Source organism: Chaetodon trifascialis, chromosome 20 (assembly GCF_039877785.1).
Source record: "Chaetodon trifascialis isolate fChaTrf1 chromosome 20, fChaTrf1.hap1, whole genome shotgun sequence".
NCBI lineage: Eukaryota > Metazoa > Chordata > Actinopteri > Chaetodontiformes > Chaetodontidae > Chaetodon > Chaetodon trifascialis.
The window spans coordinates 22994348-23020979 of NC_092075.1; the positions used below are offsets into that span (position 1 = coordinate 22994348).

At 41.5% G+C, this 26632-nt stretch overlaps 1 protein-coding gene across 7 annotated transcripts in view; it reads left to right on the top strand.

Annotated features, from left to right (window-relative positions):
* Positions 1 to 26632, top strand: part of dcc (DCC netrin 1 receptor) — a 427309-nt gene that overhangs the window by 382689 nt on the left and 17988 nt on the right. For 4 of the 7 annotated variants that reach the window (XM_070989802.1, XM_070989803.1, XM_070989805.1 and 1 more), the window contains exons 27-28: positions 354 to 662; positions 8710 to 8858. In XM_070989802.1, coding sequence (XP_070845903.1) covers positions 354 to 662; positions 8710 to 8858 — 458 coding nt within the window. Of the gene's footprint in view, positions 1 to 353; positions 663 to 8709; positions 9646 to 26632 lie in introns of those variants that run through there. The other 3 variants (XM_070989801.1, XM_070989804.1, XM_070989800.1) reach the window with 2 other exon arrangements.

A 26632-nucleotide genomic window follows, 5' to 3' on the forward strand; every position in this document is an offset into this window, starting at 1 on the left:
CAGTCCTGCAGCCATCGTGCAGCAACAGTGATTGACACAAGAGTATCATATTCTCTCACATGACACTTCGTACATCAAAACACAACCTGTCTATTAGTTATTTGTTATTCACAGGTTGAAGTTCTGCAGTTTTTTTTTCTGTCTTTTCCCCAAATTAGTGCTTTTACAAATGACACTCATTCAGAATAATTGAATATTTTGTTTTCTGTCTCTCCCTCTCTCCATCCCCATTTTTCCTTCCACCCATCCCCAAATCCATCCTTAACATCTCCCGTCCCTAACAATTCTTTTCACCCCGCCCCCCCCGTCCTAACTTCTTTCATCCCTTCTTCTTGTTCTCCTCTCCCTCTCAGCAATGTCATCAGACACCTCTACCAATCCTCTCCTCCAGCAGCAGCCTCCACCCCAACAGGCACCACCCCTCCTACCCGGCTCCTCTACACCACCTGGGGAGCATGTTCCTGCAGTTGGTCCAGTCCCAGGTGCCCCTGCCAGTGTTGTCGCTACTGCAGCAGAGGAAATCCAGGCTGGGAGTGGTCGGACCATCCCAACAGCCTGTGTGCGGCCAACCCACCCGCTACGCAGCTTCACCAATCCGCTACTGCCACCACCCATGGGAACAATCGACCCCAAGGTTTACACCTCCATGATACCGCAGTCCAGTGAGTACAGCTGAAGGTCTCCTTGATCCTCTTTAGTGTGCTGATCAAAGGTGAAGCCACTATGTCAGTGCATAACATAATGTACAGTATACATTTCATAACAGGAGATGTAACTTAAAGAGACTTAACATGAATTAATGTAGCGTGATATGATATAGTGTGACATGAACTTACATGACATGACACAATGATAAGTGACAGGACACGACAAGATATAACTTTAAGTGACGCAAGATAACATGCTGTCACATAAGAAGATGTGATTTCATATAACATTTAGCTTTTGCATTTGCTTTTCATGACTTCATCATCTGATTGACTAAATTACAGTTTTTGCCCGTTGCTTGAACACTTTTTTGCAAAACTTGGCTCACTGTGTCAAAACTCTACACACAAGCAAATAAAGACACAACACTGGGAAATAAACCATTCACATCTATGTCAAACTGAAACTCTGCTATCAAAACCTAACAATCCTATGTCAAAATGTCACTGATGACGAAATGATACACACTTTCATCATACGAATACACTTTCAGATTAGCAGCAACACACTAGTGTACTTTATATAAAACACTGCAGTCTTTCATTTTCACTGTTTTTATTTAGTTTCTCAAATGCATTCTGTGAAGCTCAATACAACACTGTTTGTTAGACACTTTCTGTTATGTTTTTTTCCCACAAAGGTTTTCACAACAACCAAAAATGAAAAGTACTGTAATAGGATTACTGTGAGGTTACAAATTACATCAACTCAATACTGCACATTGCAGTAGTATACTTTACAGTACAGTACATGCAGTAAAGAGAAACCCTAATAATGCTTGCTCAATTTATGTTGATGAATACTTGCAAGTATTTGTGGCCGTAGCTGGTGGAGACGGATTGCATTGTTTGCTATTTCTACAATGGCAAGTTCCTGCTGTTGGGTGAACAGGCATTGTGGCTGATTGGTGTTCAGTTTGTAAGTAAGTATTATTAGGTGTGTCTCTAAGTATTTCCAGTTACCCAATGTGTCTTGTGTTTTGAATGGATGTGTTTTCCCAATGGTAGAGATTTCATTTTTGAATGAAGTGTCTTATGTATGAAATAGTGTGTAGTGTGCAGGAGTAAGTGTGTTGCAGAATTGCAACTAAATTGCAAAGCAGCACTTTTGTTTAGGGTATGGTTACACTGTGTTTAAGATAAAGTAACAAAAACTTCAAGTTTTGTTACTTTGGTCTAAGCATGTGTCAATAGTGTTCAAGCAATGGGCAAAAACTATAATGAACTGGTCCTAGTTTGGATTGATGTAAAATGTGTTATCTTAATGTGTTTGATCAGACACAGTTAAATCATGAAACACAATAATTGTGCTCTATCCATTTTTTTTCCACATTAAGACAATGAACCGTAATTTCCGGACTATAAGCCGCTACTTTTTTCACACGCTTTGAACCCTGTGGCTTAAACAACGAAGCGGCTAATCTTTAGATTTTTACGGGCTAACGGCCTTCAAGAGGGCGCTCTAGCAGGAAACGCAAGAGCAAGACAGACGGGTGGAAGAGATAATGCACCAAGGAAGACGCTAGTTTGATTGTGTTTTCTGGTAGGCTAACAGGCTACGGCTGCTAGGCTGGTTATGTTTTTCAACCAGCCATGTTACTGCACTTTTACAGTCGTTTAACTGCCGTGTCACTGCATGTTTGCCGTCATTTTACTGCTGTGTTACTGTACGTTTGCTGTCGTTTTACTGCTGTGCTACGGCTGTGTTACTGCCGTGTTACAGACACTGTTTGGAAAAAAATATATATATTTACAGTAATTAAAAATTAAAAAGATCTTACTGTCTATCATCTTTCTGTGTAAATATCTCATGCTACAACGCGGGCACCTGCGGCTTATAGACAGGTGCGGCCTATATATGTACACATCTTTTTTTCTTTCTAAATTTAGTTGGTGCGGCTCAGGTGCACTCAATAGTCCGGAAATTACGGTACATAGGTTTGATCATTCATCAAGTGGTTTAAATTCCTGCCAATTCATGTTTCTTTACTATAAATGAAATTTCATTGAAACTTCCCTCACAGAAGAAAAATGTCTCCATCCTGGACTGCAGTAATTTGTTTGTTTTGTTTTTATTTATTGCTCATTCTATGAAATATTAACATCCTGGTCTAACTCTACTGAAATATAAGCAAGAAAACAAGAGAGGTTTATCACACATTAAAAATGATCACAACATTAAAAATTAAAATTTCCCCATCTAGCTCCACTCTATTCCTAAAGCTGTAGTTGTTGTTCATGGTTTTGTTGGATTGCAGTGACTCTTTGTTTAAGATTCTTTCTGCTGGATGGCTGCATTTACTTTAATATACAGGGAAGCTAAATGTGTTAGCCTCAGGCTGCTACACATTGTGTGTGTGTGTGTGTGTGTGTGTGTGTTTACAGTAAGATATACTATAACTGGCCTTGACATTAAATATGTATATGTTAAGCAAGGGTAAACAAACAGCTCAATCAGATTTTAATTTCTCAGTGATAATGTAAAGTCAATGAGAATAAAATCAACAAATATAGTAAAGGAATCTAAAATATGGCTGAAGCTGATCTAATACTCATCTAATGTGGGAGATATGGTAAAAAGTCATGTGCATTACATCATCATACTAGGACTAGGTGGTAAAAGCAATTTTACTCGGAGTTCTTATGTGTAATAGGGGAATTAGGATCTCAACTCTTTTGACAACAGTCAGTGTCAAATAATGTGAAAGTAGCTCCTTTAGTTTTCAGTAGTCAGGGGGCACTAATTTTCAAAGTTTGGTGACTTGGTTAATAAAGTGTCTCTTTATATCATACTTGAACAGCTTTCCAGCACATTTCCACAGTACTTCCACTATATTCCATTAATTCTGGAAAGACACTGCATCTGAATATGGGTGGGTCTTGTAGAGGCTTGTTAGTCCAAAATGGTTGGTGACCACCCTCTTGCAACCAGAGCAAGCAAAAACACCTGGAGAAAATAAATAGGAGAAACACAGACAAGAGCGAAAAGCCCTCGATTAATTTTATGATAGTTCTTTTGTCATCTTTACTTCCACACATCACAACATAAAGTATGTTAGTAAGGTGTTGTTCCAAGGCAGGAACTCTACTGGCAGGATGAACACAGCTCTTCAGAAAGATATTCCCTCATTCCCTGCAGTCTTATCTTCCTTTTTTCTTTTCCATTTATATTCCTCACTCACTGTTTGTTTTTTTAGATCTTTTAATCTCTTTAATCTCCTGCTGTTGCTCAGCCTGTCATTCTCTCTCTTAGAGAATGACAGATTGCCTGAAGCAGTGTGAACAGAAAATAAAACACTCGCCTTCAATACATATGATCCCTGGACAGTTTGTGTGTGTGTAGGTGTATTTGTTGTGTGTTCCTGCTGTCTGTATGTGCAGATCACCTCACCCCATGAGTGTGTATGGGTGGGTGTGCATAGTTCCATTCTGGTTGTTTTTACAGACCCAGGTGGCCTCAGATTAACATTGATTTTTAGCTCCTGGAAGCCTTTTGCTCAGAAATAGCAAGCCTGCGGCAACACTCTGCTCAACCCCCAGAGACCCCACACTCACCCTGTGACCAGCTATCCCCCTTCTCCAACATAGAGACCAGAGCTGGACAGTGCTACCTCCATCAGCTCCCTGCCTCCTCTCCATCTCTCGATAAAGGAAAGATGGGGAGGTCTGTTTGATCAGATGTTGAAAGAGTCCAATAAAGACGCTGAAGTAAAACAGAAAAAGATTTTATTTTTCATTTATTGGACATATTTGCAAAATATTTACTGTGATCGTGTTTTATCAGTTTTCAGACAATATTACAGTTTTTTGCCCATTGCTTGAACATTGTTGACACATGCTTAGACCAAAGTAACAAAACTTGAAGTTTTTGTTACTTTACCTTAAACACAGTGTAACCATACCCTAAACTAAAGTGCAAAGTTCTGCTTTGCACTTTAGTGCAAAATACAAAACACATTGGGTAATTGGAAATATTTAGACACACATCTGAAAATACTTACTGACAGGTTGTGGAGAGGTAGAAAGAAGGTATTTTCATTGGCTGTTTAACGGCAGGCTGGTCCTTGTAGGCAGCATAAGAAACAGCAGGAAGTTGACTTAGTTGAAAGAGAGTGGAAAATAGAAGTTATTTTCTTTCTTGAAAACAACAGTTAATCCATGTCTTCATTCTGCAGGTAAAGACTGCTGGCTACTCAAACAGCTAATCTTTTTAATGTTGGGGGTGTTAGGTGCGTGCTGAAAGCAGGACTCAAATTCAGAGAGGAAATTCTCACAGTTTATTAACAAAGTAGCAACAGAAATATAATCAAACAAGCGGCGTTGATCAGAATGAAGAACGTAGTCTCTGCTGGAGGACACTCAACCGCTTCTAGTAAGAAAAAACACAAATCTCCATTAAGGGAAAGTACACAGGCGGGATGAAAAGGAAACAGGTGCGGGAGGGAAACTCGACATTCACCAGAATGACACAAAAAATCTCCACTAGGGAAAAAGTGGAGTAAAGTTACTGGTGCTGGAGTGAAACTCGACAGTTATGGAAAGACAACAACAAAAAAACTCCGCTAGGGGGAAAAGGCAAGCAGGCAAACTAGAGGCAACAAGCGCTGGAGAACAATTCAACAGTCACTGAAGAAACAACAAAAATCTCTGTCAAAGCTCACAGGCAGGTAAAGCAAACTCACAGGTGAATAACGAAAGTGCTGCACGAGGGCAAGGCAGCTGGAGAAAACGTGACAGGGACCAGGAGATCGTTTCTGTGGCGAAACACAAAGGCATGAGCAAAGGATCATCTGGCACCAGAGTATGGGAGAAGCCTACTTAAGAAGGAGAGTCCTAATGAGAGGAGATTAGTGACAGGTGTGTCAGGTTGCTGCTCACCTCAGAGAAGATTGGCTCCACCCCCGCCATGCTCCAGCCCTGGAAACACACAGAGGCAAAATCAGAGCAAAAACACAGCCACAACAGGGGGAACTGTTTGCTCGGCTTTTAAAATAAAGAACATTCAATTGGAAACAATACAGTTCTTGTATCAACTCCATGTCACAGTGGAAAGGTGAGGTGGAGCGAGGAGCATTGATTGTTATGTCCTTGATGACATCATTGTCATGTTATAGGAATTCTCCTGAGTTCTGGCAGGTCTAGTCCAATGGAAAACCAGGATTTGGATTCAAGGGAAATCTTAACTCAGCTGAGATTTGCAAGGCCTGTTCTGATTTATACTGATTTTTTATGATGTTAGTTTTACCTGTGGGCCTTTGGCTTTTGTTCTGTCTTTGTTCATCCCTTTGGAGTTGAATGCTGAGGTTCAGGTAGTAATGCATAACTTGTTAGAGTAAATGTAATAATATTACCAAAATTGTATAACCAACACATTATATTTTGTGTGTGTTTGAGTGTGCACTGAAAATAAGAGGTTACATTTCTGTGTTGAGTGGTTTTAGAAAGTGATTAAACAACATATACTGTTTCTTCCCTGTAGGGTTTGTGGACAATGGATTTCTTTAACTTTTGGTGATTACACCACTTTTTTTCACTCTTTAAACTGCAAGGAGGAACTGGGATGGCTACAGTTTTCTAAAAAAAAAAAAAAAAGAAGAAGTTTCTCTTCTTTGACAGTTATTTTCAGTGCCGTGAAGTTTTGTTTAGTTTAGTTTAGTTTAGTTTAGTTTAGTTTAGTTTAGTTTATTCACATCATCCAGGAGATACAATTCATGATATATACAGTACAACAAGCATTTTTACATGGTCGGATGTGTAAAAAGGGTCACCCCAAGTAAGCTATTTAAAGCTTTTAATAGGGGGCCCGGTTTTCCATGAATATAGGATATTGGCCAGATATCCTTATAATATGGACAACATACAGATGGACACACAACAAACAATAGAAAATCTCAGCATTAAGGTTACATTGGATTTGATGCGAAGTACAGTAGCAATGTTAACCAAAAGTAATTATTAGATGCAATAAGATACAGGTATTCATATAAATTATTAATCAGCACATTGAACATACTTTGCTAGGAGTTGAATTTTTAATATTTTCTTGAAGATGGAGATGGAATGTGACATTTTTAGTATTTCATCAAGCTCATTCCAAATCTGTGGAAGACTGGTCATGTTAAAGGAAGTCTCAGTCTGACTGTTTCATGTTCACTGGTGTAATCCACTCCTAATGAGACTATTTATTTCACGGGGAAGAGAATGAGTGTGTATTGATCAGAAAGTAGTGTATTTCAGGGAAAGACACAAAGGATCGTGGGTAGAACAAGCCTGAGGATGTGTTCAGATATCACAAGGCTGGTAAGACGAGTTCAAAGAAAAATAGACATTCCTGTTTTGTCTCCTATTTTTCTCAGTGGGCTGCAGGCCCTGCTGAGGAGAGGTATGTAGGCATGTAGAAGCCTGGTCGAGCTGCTGTACTGATGTTATTGTGTTTTACACAGAAGAAATCCCCATCAGCTGGCAAGGCAGCAATTGTGCTCCCCTCATGTACTCATCTCATGTACTCGTCTCATTCGTGGTCGTCTACAAACACAATGCAGAATTCCTAGAAAAACAGAGTGTCACACAAGCTCATTGTATTTCTTGATTGGCCAGGGTGTTTTTTAATCATCATTTTGAACTGTGATAGGTTCCTCAAGTTAGATCAGTGAAGGAGCCTAATTAATGTTGTAATTTAATAATAAATATATGTTCAACCAATAAAATGTATTTAACAATACATTTACATTATGATTTGATCGAAGAATTATAATAATTATCAAACTGTGTTAAATGACAGGGCTGCAGTGGTATGAATACAGTGGGTAGGCCTACATCTCAAATAGGTCACTGAAATACACAATTTCAATCATAGATATCAATATACATGGGTTCCAACTACTTTCTGGTTGATTGGGGTGGCAAGAGGAGTGGGCATTGAGTACAGGGACATTCATCCAAAAAAGGCTGAGAACCACTGACATAGATGAAGTCTGAAACTCATATTTCTCTGCTTTGACAAAAAACTTGTTCTTTAACAGTTGCTGTAGAACTTGATGCACATATTGCTGGTGCACCTCAGGGTCCCTGGAGAAGATCAGACCATCATGCAAATAGACAAACAAAAACATTTAATTCTTTCTGGAACACAGCAGGGACATTTGTAAGACCAAATGACATTACCAGATACTCAAAGTGACCTAATGGTGTGTTGATATGTTGTAAACAAAGATGACCTCAGCAGATCCTGTAAAAAGGATGACATGAATGTAACCATGAGGAAATTCACCTGTAGTACATTACCTGAGCTCTGCAAGACCGTCATTGAATCTAACTCCTCCACCTTCTGTATTGACCATGTATCTACAGCATTTTTAAAGCGGGTGTTTGACAGTATGTCAAGTCATGTCCTGAAGATTATAAATACTTCTCTTTAAACAGGTATCTTCCCAGATGTCTTCAAAACAGTTGCTGTAAAACCCTTACTAAAGAAATGCAACCTAGATGGTAATGCACTCACAAACTATGGCCAAATATACCACCTTCCGTTCATTAGTAAGATACTGGAAAAGATATTTTCAGTGCAAATTAAATCCTTTCTTAAAGAACCTCTTCTCTGTCCTCTTAGACCTAAGTACAGCATTTGATGCGATTGACCGTGATATCTTAATCAATTGTCTTGAAAAGTTGGTTGATCTTTCTGACTGAAAATTACCTCTACAATCTCTACAATCATTTATTACACTTGCAACTCTTGGCTCACTGAAGGTATTCTGAGCCAATTTCTCTTTCAAATCTCACATTGCACCTAAATTACAATCCACCTTTGTTTTGAGTTTGGTCAGAAGCACTGTAGTTAAATTTATTTCAATAAAACCAGAATTATTTATGAGAACACTAAATGTCAAAACAAGGTGTGAAATAATTTTCAAATAGTATCAAATAAATAATATCAAATAATTTTCTAGCCTGACCAGTCAATCTAATGTTTTGAAACCAAATCTCTTTCTGTTCTGCCCAGGTGTGAGCCTTCCAAAGCCACAGGTGAAGACTGCCTCTCTAGGTCAGGCCAGTAAGGCTCGCTCCCCCCTGTTGCCCGTCTCAGTCCCCACAGCGCCAGACATACTGGAAGAAGGAGGAACGAAACCAGCTGAGGATTCAGCTGCCAATGTAAGTCTACTTTGGGAGAATGTAAGAAGTGCTGTTTATTTTATTGTTTTGGTGTATAAAAGGGTGAGGAATGACAAAAAGGAGGATAAGAAGAAGTGTTGAAGATGCAGGATAATGGGCAGATGCGGAAAGGTAAAAAAAGAAAAGCAGAAGGGGAGAGAAGGTAGGGGGAGGAGATAATCAATAATTGGTAGATGTGGTCATGAGTAGGAGAGTGGGAAGTTAGGAGGAGGGGACAAATAGATGAAGCGGATGATTGAGAAGACAGAACCAATGGAAGGAAGAGTGAGGAAAGCAGTGAGGGGGAGGTGATGACAAGCAGATAAATGACAGAAGATGATATGGAGGCATGCTGGACAGTGGGAATATTCATATGTGACTAAATGACAATTGGAGAAGAGGATCACTATCACCACAGCAACAACAAGAGAGCACAAAGAAAGAAATGAGGAGAGGAGAAGCAAGCAGAGAAAAGAAAGGGAGATGGGATGAGGTAAGAAAATATAGAAGGATGGAAGGAAAGAGCACAAGGAAAGAGATGAGACAAAAACAGAGGAGAGGAGGAAAGGATGTGGAAGGGAGGATGGCAGGAGGAGAGGGTAGCCATGGCAACAGGAGGACAAGATGCTTCAGGAGGGACAGACAAGGAGGAGGAGGAAGAGGAGGCAAGGGGAGGAGAGAGAACAGAAGATAAGCAGATGGGAGTGTAGACAAGAGGAAATTAAGAGGAAAGGAGAGAGATATAGAAGATGGGAGTAGGGAGACAAAGCAAATCAAGAGAGGAGCAAGAAAACAGGATGGATGAGTGGAGTAAATGAGATGGAACGATGGTGTGTGTGTGGGGGGGTGGAGGTCAGCAGGTCTTTCTCTTCATCTGCTGTTCTCTGCAATTGATCTAGTCTTCTCATCAGCCACCTGGCCTATCTAACACATTCACATACATACAGTTACTTAACAGACTGTGACACAGTGTGTGTGAATAATAAGTACAACACAATGGTGCTTTTATTATGTTATTACACTAGTAACATGCTGTATTATGCTGGTGTAAAGTAGCACAGTGGGATAAGGTGATATAGATAACATTTCAAACTTCCTTGTACACAATGGTACCCCCGTCCACACAGAGCACCCAACATTAGTCAGGAACATAAACGCACCCTCAGCACACTAGGTACATGCAAACACATAGATATTAAACCAGCTGATAAGGGGGGGCCAAATCATTATTCAGGACAGGGATAATTACATATTCGAAGCACACAGACACTTAAATAACAGCACATATTACAAACCACTCCAAACTCCACTACAACAAGAAACAGAAACACTAGTTAGAGTTACAGACGCGTTACACAGACATAAATACATCACGACCAAACAGAAACAATACCTGGATGGTCCCAATGAGCCCAGGCCCCGCCTCTTTTACCTGTTACCCAAGACAAGCCCCCACAAGCCCCCATGGCCACAAACCCCCTGAAACGCGGAGGGTCCCTTCTGTTGTTCTGGTCGGCCGCCCAGTCGTCAGTGACTGTGGATCAGAAACCTATGCAATAACTCAATACACAGACCATTTTATTAATCTTCTTGCAAAACTTCACCACAGCTACATTAAGGACACATACCACTTTGTACAGACCATAAAGAACCAACAGCTACCCAGCCACACTCTCCTCTTCACAATAGACATAGACTCCCTATACACCAACTGTTGTGTGCATGAGCACACTGGACCAGAACAGGTGAAACTCAGAGTGACGGCTACAGAGATCACAGGAGAGCAGGCTGGGTTGGAACACAAAAGTTTTAATAACAAAAGGTGTCCACCAAAACGGGATCAACAACAGGTGAGAGAAACGGGAATAACAGAAAGCGAGAGTAGAAAACTGAACAGTTCAAGCTCCAACTCCTCTCACAGACAGGCTGGGCTGGGCAGAGGGTTTACAGGCTAGTAAGATTCCTGGAGAAAGACAAACAACGCACAGGTAAGTGGCAGGCAAGGCAAGGCAAAAAGACCGATTCAGGCAGAAGAACGGACGGAGTACCACTCTGGGAAGCAGACAATCCGACGAATACTGGGAGGCTCAGCCGGGTTTAAATACAACTGCTGATTGTTGGTGAATGAGTTGATGGTTTGCAGGTGTGAGAGGAAGCGGAGCTGGAGGAGCTGATAGACAGGTGGATTCGCAGCACGGGCCTGGACTGACAAGGGGAGACAGACAAGACACAAAAGGGCAGGGAAAACACAGGGAAAAACACAAGGAACTGGTGCACCCTAACACCAACATCGAGACCCCACTTGACCTAGCTGCCATACACTCTATTTTCAACAAACACCCGGACCCAACCCGACCTGACAACCATATTTTACAGCTTCTTGAATTAACACTCACCTGTAATGACTTCATGTTCAACAACCAGCACTATCTCCAGCTGCGGCAGTGCGATAGGCCGGAAGTACCATCCTACACAGACATATATCTAGCCCATCGGGAGGAAACGGCATTCATCAACATCCCCATCAAACCCAGACTGTATTTCCGGTACCTGGACGTCATCTTCAGCCTCTGGGACAACACACCAGAACAATTTACCACATTCATTAACACGTAATTCACACCACCCTAAAATAAAACTGAAACACAATTTGCAACCTCTCACAGTACAATTTCTGGATACAAGTGTCCTCTTCTGGGACTCCGCCGACCAAAACAAGGTACTGGCCACTGAAGTCTACTTCAAAGACACGGATTGCCATGCACTTCTCCATAAATCCAGTTACTACTCAAGGCACACGTACAGAGGTCTGATAAAGTCCCAGCTGATACGCTTCCACAGGATATGCACCTTTCAGGAGAGAGGAAGCCGTAAGCACCATCTTTAGTGCGATGAGGCCCAGGGGTTACTCAAGGCACTTCCTCAGAAGTGTCAAGGCGGAGGTCAGCCGCACCTTTAAATATAAATATCACCATATTGTCCCCTGGCCGGCTGGGCCTACCCTTGTCCCCCTGGTGGTCACCTACTTAGAGACCACCAGGGGCCTCCTCTCCACCCTGCCATAAGAATAAAACAACATTTTTGTATCATGAACAACAGGAGTGGCACCAGTGTTCTATATGCACATTTTAAACTCCATGGCCAGCATAATGTGCAAAGCATGGGCCTAGAGAGCAGAAGGGATTGGACCACGGGCTAGAGACGGGCAGCACAGAGGAAATGGATTCATCTACTGAAGACCATAGACTCTACTGGTCTAAATGAAAAATATGGTTGATGAGTCCATCTCCACTTGATAATAACAAACTTTTTTTTTATAGCATTTATTAGAAGTACTCACTTCCACAATTTCCAGGGACTCTTCTCCAACAGGTTTCAGACTGGGCTCTGACTGCGGTGATCCAATAATGAAACTCTCTTCTTTTAATGACTTCTCCTCCTACTCTATCTTTAATTTGCAATTAACTTACTTTTTAAATTTCTCTTGAATTATTGATTATTGATTATTTCACTGATTCTTGAGAGTCAGGACAAAACATGTCCCACATAGAAAAGTCTTATTTATATAAAAAATAAAGAAATTAATAATGATTGACATACTCACAAAGTTAAATCTAAAGGAATTGTGAATACTGATGTTGTGTTTTAGCATAGATAATTACTTTATGGGGGGATGTTTGTTTAAATGTATGACCAGTGGTTAGATGGCCCATGTTATTTCTCTTGTCCTCAGCAAGAGGTCACAATATTCACCAGCCCCCAAAAACTTTAAAAACCTCTACAATTGTGAAAACATTTATATCAAATCAAAGATAAGGGTTATAAATGTATAAAACAATGCATACCATGAATATCTAAAAATATTTTCCATAGAAATCTGCCTATTAAAGTTGTGTTTCTGTCAACTCCGTCAGTTTTTTTCATAAACCTCATTAAATCAGATAATAGCATGGTCAGCTATATCCCTGAGGGTATATAACCATTCCTGGTTAGTTTGACATTTTTTTTTATACTTTAGATGAACAATGCCAATTTTCCTATGGTCACAGCTGGAGCATGTCAACACCGTCTCACCGTTATGATACTTTTTTGAAACCAAAGTAGATTCAATAAAAGTATTTTTTTTATTATTTACAGGCAGCTAGCAATAGCCAAAAAACTAGCTAGCTAGCTGCAGTGTTTTTTTCTGCGTAGGGAAAAAAACCTGCCATTGTGTCAACTCCGTCATAGTTATATAGAGCCACATAAAACCTGACGGACTTGACATGTAAGCTGACAGAGTTGACAAATCCACCAATAACCGCATAATGTGCTAATATTATACTATTTTGGAACATAGTAAAGGAATAGAATGTTATTTTAGGGTTTTATCGGCACATTAATGTACATATATAGCATGCAATTACATTATTCTACAATATATTTATGATTTGTAGGGCATGGGCAGGCTGTGGTCTTCTTATTGAATAATTTTTAATATTTTAATATTTTAATATCTGCTTATTATTGAAAAACTTTCCAGCACGTGTGGTATATAGCACTTGTCTACATGATTGATTGATTGATTGATTGATTGATAAAAAATCTTTTTCACATCTGATTTACTTGGACCATCAGACGAAAAGTGCACCTGTGGTAATTTTGTATTGATATATTTCAATACAGGATCCATAGGCTATGTGTCCAGAATGCCACAGGATCCTGTCTATTTGACTCAGACAGTGTGCAAAACCCTGCCTCTGTGGCAGATCTCTCCAAAACAGACACATCCTCCAATCAGATGCTAGATACTGTGACATAATAGAAGGGCTTCAGAGCACAGAATGAAGAGAAGCTCAGCTTTGCAGTGGGATTCCTAGGGGAAATCAATGTGGAAGTTGATCATTGAGTCTGTCAGTATCATTCTCTGCTACTTCTTATTAGTTACAATTATATCAGTTGTCAGATGTGTAGAGTTCAGAGAGATCCTGAACATCCATCCATCCATCCATTATCTATACCGCCTATCCCTTTCGGGGTTGCGGGGGGCTGGAGCCTATCCCAGCTACAATGGGCGAGAGGCGGGGTACACCCTGAACCGGTCGCCAGCCGATTGCAGGGCGATCCTGAACATTTTGTGTTATATTTAGGAATATTGTAATGGCTGTGTCTTATCTCCCACTACTTCCACTGGACATTGATTTTGTCTGTACAAGCCAGTGTGTAGATTGGAACACACACTGCACCTTTACGATTTTACATCAATCAATCAATCAATCAATCAATCAATCAATCAATCAATCAATCAATCAACCAATCATGTGAAGTAAATGGACATGTGATTCCATAGTAATATTCAAATTTCTCTTGAATTATTGATTATTGATTATTTCACTGACTCTTGAGAGTCAGGACAAAACATGTCCCACATAGAAAAGTCTTATTTATATCAAAAATAAAGAAATTAATAATGATTGACATACTCACAAAGTTAAATCTAAAGGAATTGTGAATACTGATGTTGTGTTTTAGCATAGATAATTACTTTAGGGGGGGATGTTTGTTTAAATGTATGACCAGTGGTTAGATGGCCCATGTTATTTCTCTTGTCCTCAGCAAGAGGTCACAATATTCACCAGCCCATAGTGATTCCATAGTAATATTCAAATGCACTTTTCATGACTTTTGTATTAAAGGAAAACATGGCTAGAGAGAAACTGTCAGTTGAGGAGCGAAGGAGAAGAAATAGAGAGTACTAATGAAAGAGAAGAGAAAAATTAAACAGTGACCCAGAGAAGAAATATGTTCAGTAAAAGACAAGGAGTTGTTATTTCTTAATCTACTGTTACTTCCTTTTGTTAAAAAAAAAAAAAACATTTGTTCATAGATCAGAAATGCAAAAACTATTTTGTCAACTCCGTCAGATCTTCATCAGCACGGTCACATGTATGTTTTTGTTATTTTTTGGGGGAAAAAACAAATTCTTTCTTCAGTTTTTGTTGTTGAAGTAATAAAGGATCATCAGATCTGCATCCTCTTGTGTCTTATTCACTTCAGGATATTTTTTCTATAGTGGCAAAATAAAAGATAAAGTTTGAAAATGCAAATTTTTAGAAATCTGTGTGTTCATAACAGTGTGAAATCAAGCCTTCAGTTTATATATTATATTTTATTGCATATCACAGTAACTAAACACTATTACAACATACATCAGAACTTAAGATTATTGTTGGGCTATTATGATTATATAATTATATACTTTTAGTGTGTCTGACGGAGTTGACACAAATCAAGTTTTTAAGGTAAATATGTGAATTTGTTAAAAATGTTTTTTAACCTCCAGCCTGCACCTTTACATTGTTAAATAGCACAGATCTTTATCTACATAAATATATAACTCTAATCAACATAGTGTAAATTTTCAAAAAAAGTTTTTTCAGAAAGTCTTTTAGAAAGACTCTCAAGAATCAGTGATTTATAAATTTATTTCATTTTATTTTAATATTATCTAACTTATTTTAATGGCTAACATGCAGTCTCTCCACAATTAATCACGGCATTTTGCTAACATTGTATATATGTATGTTTATTGTGCATGCATTTCTAACAGTTTTATTACATATTTTATCTTTTTATCAGGACTTATATTCACCTTTTAACTATTTTTTCAGAGCACTTACCTTTGACAGGATAGATGAGACTGAATCTTGATAAAATATGATTTTACTCTCCAAACTTTGGGATTTTCTGCACTTATTTACCTAATTTTTATTTGAATTATCTCTTATTCAAATATTTCCTTCTCACAAGAGGCTTCCCATTACCTTCCGTCTGCAAATGGAGCCCTCACTAACCCTTTTTAAGAAATAACAACCCCAAAAGGTACTGCAGAGACCCGGGAGAGATGGGGGGGCTTTGATATGGGCTTTAATATACAGAGTTTCCACTGCCAGCCTGCATCATTGCCCAATCTACCTTTCATCTTTATATACTGTATACTTTTAACCATTTTTTTTTTGTTGTTGTTTGTTTGTTGTTTCCTTTAATTTTTTTAAGGAACTTTTGATTTTGATTTTAAACAAAAGGGTTTTAATATTTAATATCTATTTTAATATCTATTCAATCCACACAGCCCCCGAGAGCCCATGCCCCTTGCCCCTGCATATATTGTTTGGCATTTGTATGCAAGTAAGGAATTATACAATAAATGTGCTGCATTATTTTACATTTGCACATATTGCACAGTCCATAGTATGGGGTTGTACTGTGACAAACATTGTGGTTATGGTTACGGTTAGGATAAGTCTTCAGTGACATTGGGCCCCATCAGACTGTGTGGTGGGGGACCTTTCAAATCTGATGTAAAAGGTGTTGAGTTCATCAGCTAGTCCTGGGAGTGAGGTGATAGCAGGGCTTTTATTAATGCAAAATGTCATTGTACTGAGGGCTGCAGGGTTGTTGTCACACTCAAGCCTGACTTTGTATTCCTTCATGGCAAATTTGATAGCCCCTTGAGGTTCTGTCTAGATAGCCTGAATGTATCCATGTCACTGTCCTTGAATGCCTGTTCTTTGTTGCGCCTGAGTTCTATGAGCTGTTCGGTGAAACAGGGCCTGCGGTTGTTCTGCCTTTTGATGGTTTTGGTTAGGAGGCAGACCTGCTCACAGAAGTTGATTTATGAGCATACATTGTCAGCAAAAATGTTATCCTCAGGGCCTCTCGGAGACTCCCAGTCATTGCACTCATTGCATGCAGTCCCGAAGCACGTCAGTTACTTCTGTAGTCTATCTCATCACTGTAGTTCAGGATGGTGCTCTCTTCAGTTGCTGTATGTATTTTTAGATCATCTGTATTTTGCAGTGATCCAAGTTTCCAATGGGTGCACTAGGAATGGAGCAGTATGTAATGTTTTAGTAAAAGTGAGTAAAAGTGGTCCCGTGCGTTATTACCATGTGAGTCACATGTCACCAGGTGCTTGTAACTCAGAAGTTTATGTCAGACACGAGTTGACATCTACCATGACAAGAATTACTGAGATTTTTCCATGGAGGAAATTTGCTCAGTTGGCAAGAATAAATATAAACACCTGTAAGGATAACAGACAAAATTTCTCTTGGGTTGTAATGTGGTATGCACTTGATAAAGACCGGATACGGGAGCAATGTTGATCTGTTCTTTTTTTTTTTTTGAGACTCCTTGCTGCACAGCTAGCTGCTCTATAAGTTAGTGATGTGGCATTTAGATAGATAGATAGATAGATAGATAGATAGATAGATAGATAGATAGATAGATAGATAGATAGATAGATAGATAGATAGATAGTATAACACTAGTCTTAGCTATATAATGCTGCGAAAGGATCAATTCAATTCAGTTCTATTAATATAGTGCCAGATCACAACAGAAGTTGTCTGAGAACACTTTATATATAGACCCAGCAATTCCCTCATGAGCAAGCACTTGAAGGCAACAGTGGTGAAGAGAAACTTCCTCTTAACAGCCAGAAACCTCAAGCAGAACCAGCCTCTGGGTGTGTGGCTATCGGTCTGGTTGGGAGAGAGAGAGACAGAGACAGAGAGAGAGAGAGAGAGAGAGAGAGAGAGAGAGAGAGAGAGAGAGAGAGAGAGATTGATTTTTCAAACCACTTTTATTTTCTCAATAAAAGTTTAGCATGGTGAAAACAGACATCTCATGTCTGAGTGTTGACCAAACACCAGATCACCATTCTTCACAGAGCACAGTACTTTTTTCCACACTGTCAGTTTAAAGAAACAGAAATCAGTTTTTAGTCTGACCTTTATCATGCGAACAAAAATGATCTTTGCATCAACATCCGAAGAACTCTCAAGTTTGTTTCTCCTGCTGAGATAAATAGACATTTTTGCATGACCCAGCAGGAAGTTAAACAGTTGACATTTTGTCCTGTTTGTCCTGCTGTATCTGTGACCCAGGATGAACATTTGATGAGAGAAAACCTCTCCAAACAAAGCAAACACCTGGACCAGAAACTGGAACAGAGAAACCAGTCTGCTGCACTCTAAGAAGCAATGAAAGACTGTTTCTCTCTGTGAGCAGAAGGGACAGGTGTCAGCAACATTTGGATTGATCACAGAAACAAAAGAATGAACAGCGACAATACCATGTAGAAGCCTCCACTGTAAATCCCCAGCCCTCCTTCCTCCGTCAGCTTTAAATGAGCTCTCCATGGAGTGTCTACTCGATCTTTAAGTTTGTTCTGGTTTAACACTTTGACACATAAATAATACATTGTTTTACCTACCATAGAACTCAGTTTACTCAGTCAACACCTGGATTCAGTCTGAGCAGAAAACCAACATCACATTTAAACTCTGGAACAATGTTCAGCTGGGGGAAAGAATCAGAGCCATCAGGCTGTAACAGTCCATGATTAAAGGCAACAGTCAGGGACCGCTCTTTAGGACTGAGCTGCTGTTTCCAGCCTTTCAGCAGGAGGCTGGCCACCCTGACAGACCTGATCCCCAGGTATGAGACCAGAGCAGCAGCATTGTCCAAATCAGGGCCACACACCTCCATCAGCTGGCCCAGAGTGAAGATGTGAGCCTCACAGAGTCTCTGAAGCAGGGACGGCCCCGTCGCACACTGCAGACGAGTCCTGTACATGACTGGTTCTTTAAGAAGCCAGAACAAAGAGCAACAGTCCTTCAGCCTCTCCTTCCTGAAGAGTCCCCACACTTTAAACAGTCCCTTGTAAAAGGTGGGGAAATAATCCACTTTAAATCCACTCAGGTCCATGAGAAACCAGGACTCTGCCAGACCCAGCCCTCCACAGAGTTTCAGTAACGCACAAGCAACGGGCCTCCAGACCAGGTCTACTGGTCCAGTTAGGAGTCTTTGAACAAACTGGAGCCTGAAGGCAGCTCCTCTGCTCGCCAGGTGGACAAGTCCTTGTCCTCCCTCCTCCTTGGGCAGAAAGAGGACGCTCTGTGGGGCCCAGTGCAGGCGGTCCCAGAAGAAGTCCACCAAACATGTTTGCACTCGGGACAGCAAGTTCTGAGGAGGGTCCACACACGCCAGCCGGTGCCACAACATAGAAGACACCAAATTATTAATAATCAGGACTCGACCTCTAAAAGACAGCTTGGGTAGTATCCATTTCCACTTTTTAAGTCGACCCTCGACTTTCTCCAGGACATTGTCCCAGTTTTTAGACAGGGAGGTCTCATCTCCCAGGTACACTCCCAGATATTTAAACCCTCCTCTCCTCCACACCAGGCCTCCAGGTAGAACCAGCCTAGTAATCAGTCCTTTACCCACGGCTAAGGCTTCACTTTTCCCCCAGTTCACTTTGGCAGAGGACAGTTTACCAAAATGACACACAGTTTCATTTAAAACATTAACATCATGTTGGTTTTTAACAATACAAATAAGATCATCAGCATAAGCTGACAATTTAACACTATTCACAGATCCAGGAAAAGAGAAACCAGACAACTGTAACCTTAGTTTGTGCAGGAACGGCTCTATGGCCAGAGAGTACAGCATACCTGACAGAGAACAGCCCTGCCTAACACCCCTCTGAACCTTAAAAGGAGCACTCAGACCACCGTTAACCTTCAGTACACTCTCAATGCCACTGTACAAGACCTGAATCTGGGGTATGAGACCAGAGCTGAACCCAAATGCCTGCAGCGTCTGCCACAAGTACTGGTGTTCAACCAGTAAAGAAAGAAAAGCCTTTTCTTGATCCAGAAAAATCAGACCAAGCTCACTGCCCAAAGAACCAGAGAGGTCCAAAATGTCCCGAATTAGTAAGCGATGTTGTCAGTTATCAACCTGCTGGGTACACAGTAGGTCTGGTCTATATGGATGACGTGCTCTATCACCTTCCTCAGTCTAGTGGCTAACACTTTGGATAGAAGTTTGTAGTCAGTGCACAGTAAGGACACAGGACACCAGTTCTTGATGTCCTGCAGGTCTCCTTTCTTAGGGAGGAGGGTGAAGACAGCCCTCCTACAGCTCAGAGGGAGCCTCCCTTTACTCAGACTGTCTCTGAGAACAAACAATAGATCATCACCAATAACAGGCCAGAAAACTTTATAAAAGTCTGCAGGGAGGCCGTCTATCCCAGGGGCCTTCCCGCTCTGCAGGCTCTGCAGGGCCTCCTGCAGCTCCTGAGCAGAGAGCAACGCCTCCAGCTCAGCGTTGTCCTCCTCAGAGACCTGAGGAAGGCCTTCATAGAAGGACTGAGCCACCTCAGGGTCCTCCTGGAACTCTGTCTTATAGAGGTTCTCATAAAAACCAACAGCACACTGCTGAATGTCCGCTGACTCCTGCAGCAGCTGCCCAGTGTCAGACCTGAGGGAGTGAATCAGCCTCCTCTGACCATTCTTACACTCAAGACTGAAGAAGAAGTGAGAGGGAGCATCCATCTTTACAACATTTTGAAAACGTGATCTAATAAGTGCACCCTGAGCAGAGATACCCAGCAGGTCAGACAGAGCTGATTTTTTACTTTTGAGAACTTGAATCAATTCTCGATCTCCTGTGGAGTCTGCTAAACCCTGCAGCTCCACCACTTCTCTCTCCAGAGCTCTCATAGATCTGGCCATGTCCTTTGTGACATTGAGAGTGTACTGTAGGCAAAGCTGTTTGATTTTGACCTTCCCCACGTCCCACCACTGCTGTAAGGAGCTGTACTCATGTTTAGTTAGTCTGTGGTTACTCAAAAAAGACCTGAACACATTCTTAAAAATATTATCAGACAACAAGGTGCTGTTAAAATGCCAGTAAGCACTTTTACATTTGATATTCTTAATTAAGATAGAGCACTGAACCAGAGCATGGTCTGATATACCTACTGGATTAATGCAACTACCTTTAAATACACTAACATGATGCTCAAAGCTATACACCCGATCAAGTCTGGCTAAAGATAACATATTATCTTTACAGTGAGACCAAGTATACTGCCGCTGGTGTTTATGGAAAAATCTCCAAACATCACAAAGTTCAAAATGTTCAATCATTTTAGAGAGACAGCTCCTAGAAGCAGCGTGGGGCTCTGGATGGTTCCTGTCTAGAACAGGGTCTTCAGTACAATTGAAGTCTCCCCCCAGAAACAGGTACTCTTCACTGCTACAGTTACTGAGAACATCTTTTAACACATCTAAAAACAACACTCTCTCTGAGCTCAGACTCGGAGCATAGACATTTATAAATACAACTTTGGCTTCTTCAAATTCGGCTGTGAGCTTTAACAGTTGACCAGGAACAACTTCTTCTACAGAGAAGGAAGAAGGTAAGAAATCTGCAGAGAAGAGGATCCCCACTCCTCCACTAGTTTTACTTTTATGGCTGAGAATAACCTCCCCACCCCATTCCCTCTCCCAGTCAGACTCATTATCAAGAGAACTGTGTGTCTCCTGCAGGAAGATGACATTTAAGTTTTTACTCTTAATCAGAGTGAAAAGAGAAGCTCTTTTAGTGTCTTCTCTGGCACCGTTAATGTTTAAGGAGCCCAGCTTTATCTCGCACATAATAATTATCAAGCTGAATCCTAACCAGCACAGAGAGAGGAAGAGGGACCAGAGAAGGCTCTTAGTCATCACTAGCTATCTGGTCTTGAACTTTAACCAGAAATTTCCTCAGCCGGAAGATTTCAGGATCAGTGAAAGAAGGCTGCCTGAGGTTTCTGGTGTTTTTCATATAAAAACGGACAGAATCATAAAAGAGCTGCAAATCAGGAAAATGATCCTCCACTTTAACACCCCTACTGCCTTTGGTTTGAGTCAGGAAGGCTCGAACTCTCTGGAAAGAGTAGCCACTCTGGATTTCATCCTGCATGCTCTCATTATTATTATCATCATCATCATCATCATCATCATTATCATCATCACTCCGCAGTGTACTCTGTGTATTCTCCTCTGACTGGGAGGAGGAACACTTCAGTTCTGTTTTCAACACTTTAGTAGTTTTAGCGCTGTTCTCTTTAGTTTCTGAACTTTTCCTTTTAACAGCAAGTTTCAGCAGCTCATCATCCAACACAGATTCTTCATCTAGAACAGACTCAGCCACTCTGGTTGCAGTGTGACCAGTCTCTTCTTTTCCATCCTGCTGACTCTGAACATCATCAGTATCATCAAACATTTTATCACTGGAATCATTTTCATCATTTTCTGTCCCACTTTCACCCCTGTCTGTGTTCATCTGGATGTTGTTCTGTGCATCAGCATTATGTGAGCTGTTATTTTGCGTGTTTTGCGTGTCTTGTATGTTGTTTCCTGCGTCCTTCTGTGTTTTTTGTGTCTTATCCTGCATGTTTTCTGTCTCCTTCTGTGTTTTCTGTGTGGCCCCGTGAGTATCAGTGTATGCAGCCCTCTGTGCGTCAGTGCGTCCTGCGTCCTGCTCGTCCGCTGTGCCAGCTGGCTCCGCCGCTGATGCAGCGTCCTGACGGTGATTCATTTTCTCTGGGCACGAGCGGACCAAGTGTCCCTCTGCCCCACAACCAAAACATTTCAGAGCATCAGACGTGACATGAACAGTATAATCAAAGTCATCAATACGAAAAACGAAAGCTAAATTCAGCTGCTCATTGTCTTTCAGAATCATAAAGACTTGTCTTCTGAAAGACATGACGTGCTTCAGGTGTGGTGACTTACACCTGAGGGGGATCATTTTTATCGGGGACACTAGCTGCCCATGCTGGGCTAACTCCTTCGCTATCATTTCATTCCTCAGAAAAGGGGGCACATTTGAAATAACAACTTTTTTAGCGGGGTTAACCAAAGAAAAAACTGGAGTCAGTGATCCCTGGATCACGACACCACTCTCAATCAGCTGATGAGCTTTTTCAATGGTGTCAACAAAAATAACAACAGCGCTATTCATACGAGAGGCAGATTTAACACTGCCATAGCCAACAACGGCACCCGCAGCCAAACTACACTCCTCTACTGAAACACCAGCACTTGGAGAAAGTTTGACAGCATGACGGCGAGTCAGCTTCTCCAACCCGGAGACACCACGCACCGCCATTCAGAACAAAAACTTCACAAAGGAAGACTCAAACCAACTCTGATGACAGAGAAAGTTTACAGTACACCAAAGCATCCGCTAACAGTCAGTGGAAGAGAGAAAGCAAAAAGGGTTTGAAAAAACTTACACACGATCACAAACGCTCTCCGAAGCACTCACCCTGTCACTCTCAGCACACACTCAGAGAGAGAGAGACTTTGACTTTTAAAACAACTTTTATTTACACTATTTTAAAAAAGTCAATCCACAAACATCACACACACACACACACACACACACACACACACACACACACACACACACACACACACACACACGTCAATACAAACCCATCAAAAACCTCACACCACCAAAAACAACCACAACACACCCACAATGATAATTTAAAAATTAAGGACCAGTACAACATATTCCCCCACTGAACACAAACACTTCCTGGGCCCCCACAGAAACCTGAAGGAGTCCAGGTTGCCAGTCAGGGCATAAAAAACATGCTCCACCCTCAAACAAGCTTCCACCAACCCCTTTAGACACCGGACCACATCAGTCCATCCCTGATCAGCAAGCTGGTTCTTCCTGGTCTTCCAGATTGCCAATTTAACTGTTCCAAACAGAAAATTGACTAAAACCACAATACCTCTATTTTTGACTGTGTATTTGGGCCCAAAAACAAACAATGGGACTGAGAACTCCTCCCCCAAATCCTCTACCTAACCTCTCAATATTCCGAATAGGCCCACCAAGCGAGGGCAGAGAACAAACAAGTGTTCCAGTGTTTCAGTTTGAGGACAAAATGGACAACCCTCCCCAGCGCTTGGATCCAGACGGGCAATGTGTCTGTTCGTGGCTATTATTCCATGCATAATCCTCCACTGGAGATCAGCCACCCGCTTCTCCACATGAGACTTATACAGGACCCTCCATCTGCCTTTAGGGGTCCAGTCCGAACCAACAACCTCACCCCATCTCGACTCCCTGACCCCGCCCAGGCTGCGAATGTTCAGCACCTTCACACAGCTGTAGTAAAGTTGCTTCTTCCCACGGGTGCTGAATGCACCCAGCACCGGCGTGGCCAAGGAGAGAAGCCGCCCACCCTCCTCCTGCCTCTCAGCAGCAGAACTGACGCTCAGTGAGGGGAACTCATACTCACTGTCCTCTGTCCATTGGTCAGCAAACACATGGTTCCTGGCAAAAGTTCTTAGTGGCATGGACAGTGCCTGCCAGACTTCTTCCACCATCTTCGTCAGCCAGTAATTCCACCAATGCTGTTCGGTGACGCTTTTGTGAGATGACCAAGTTTAACAATACCACCCTCAACGAATTACCTCCTCAAGGTAGCTGAGGAAAAGGTGGCGATATTGAGAAAGGCGTTATGAAACAGTGGTTCTTCGAAGAGCCACATTCCGGGCCTAGGTTCAGGAGTCCATGTGATCTCAAGAGTCTGCCAGGCCTCCACCACTGATCTATAGAAAGGTGTCAGTCCCGTCAGGTCAACCTCTGGCAGAAAGAGGTGTTTATCCAACCCAAGCCGCCCAGCCTTCCTTGAGGAGCAGCCGAGTGGGAGCCAACCAACAGTAACCAGCCATACAGCAATCTCCATGCTGTCTGCAATCTGAAGGCTGCAGTTCTTGCCTGAATGTCCACCAGTCCATGCCCCCCTTCTATGACAGGGAGATACAGAGCCGACGCCTTCAGCCAGTGCTGACCAGACCAGAAGAAGTTCACCAACAGCTGTTGCACCTCTCTCACAAGGCCTGGAGGTGGTACCAGAACAAGCAGCCCATGCCATTGAGATGAGGCGACCAGGGCATTGATGATCAGTATTCTCCCCCTGTAGGACAGATAAGGTTGCAACCATTTCCATTGAGTCAACCTGGCCTCTACCTTCTCCAGCAAGCCCACCCAGTTCTGCTTTTGAAAGTCCTCATTTCCCAAATACACTCTAAGAATTTTAATTCCATTTTTACCCCACCGAAGGTTCCCTGGAAGACTAGGAGTACTCCCCAAGCTTCACTGACCTGCCAGACATGCCTCACTTTTGTCCCAATTAATTCTAGCTGAAGAAGCTTTCCCATACAGTTTCAAACTGTTGAAAAAAGAAAAGAATGATCAAATGCCTTCTCTTGGTCGATAGAGATAAAACCTACATTAACATTATATAATTTACAAATATCAAAAATGTCTCTCATTAAAAACAGGTTATACAACGTAGATCCACCAGGAACACAGTGGGACTGATCCAGACCAATCAACAGTTCAGTGAAACCTTTCAACCTATTCGATAAAACTTTCAACAAAAATTTGTAGCCTCCAGTTTTTCAAAAGGGTTAAATACTCATTCTTAGGCAGTAGAGAGAGCACTGCACGCCTACAGGAGGCTGGAAGTAGTCTAAAAACACGTTTTAAAACACGCATTAAAAACATCAAGAATGTCCTGCCCCAAAATACTCCGAAGGTGCATAAAGAAGTCTGCAGGTATGCCGTCCATTCCTGGAGCCTTGCCCAACGCTTTCTGAAACACGGCAGCAGTCAGCTCAGCCAGAGTTATATCTGCATTCAGTGACTGAGCTCAGCCGAAGAAGCCCCTGTAAAAGTTCTGTGGTAGACTCTACATCACAAACCTCGGCCCTGTCCGTGTAGAAGTCCACTGCATGTTGTCTCATCTCGGCTGGGTCTGCTGTCCCCTTCTCATCAGGAAGACGAAGACACACCATTTGCTTTTTCCTGACAGCATATTCCTCCAAGTTAAAAAAGAAAGCTGTAGGTGCATCCAACTATAACTAAGGCTCCCTTAGCTTTTTCATGCAGAAAACCACTAAGTTCTTGCTTTTTGGCATGTAAAAGATCTCAGTTTTGTTGATCTGCTTGTGAGACAGAGATATTTTCCAGGTCACTTTTCTCCTCCTCTCACTTCTGCACTGCCCTCCTGATGTTAACAGTGAGTTTACATACATATTGTTGACAGAACACCCTAATCTGAGCTTTCCCCACCGCTGATTAGGGGAAGTAAAATCACCTTTCCTAGACCTCCAACAAGCCCAAAACAGTTTAAAATTATCACAAAACCTGTCTAATCTAGCTGCACTAACTCTACCATCTGATATCTTAACCCATGTGTACTGTCTGACTGCAGGATACTTCATCCTCTACACATCGGTTAAATTAAAACTCTTTAGAACCTGAGATAAAACTGAGGCTGACTGGGGATGTAGCTCCTCCCCAGTCCTATCCAGGGAGAAATCAGTGCAGCAGTTCCAGTCTCCGCCTAACACAACACACTCTCTGGAATCAATGCTGCTTAATTTTTCCTTTACCAATTTAAAAAGCTGTTCACAGTCAGAGCCTTGATTGAGAGCACAAACATTTATAGGATAAGATAAAAGTAAATTCCTCAATTTCAGCCTTCACCATAAGGACTCTCCCATTCACCATCTCTATACTGGATAAGATGTTAACATTAAGATTTGGAGAAAATAAAATGGCAACTCCCGCACTTAAATTTGTCCCATGGCTAAGAACATACTGTCCTCCCCACCATAAGCCCCAGTCTATTTCATTTACAGTATCACTGTGTGCTTCTTGAAGAAAAGTTACATCTAATCTTTTCTGTGCTATCACCTCTTTAGTGAAAGCCCTTTTCTGTGCATCTCTTCCCCCATTTATGTTTAAAGAGGTGACCCTTAACCCCTGCATATGAGTGGAGGAGAGACAGACCACTAGACAGCGCGGAAAGAGACAGAAAAGAAGAAACACCAAGTGTTGCCTGATCATGATCTGAT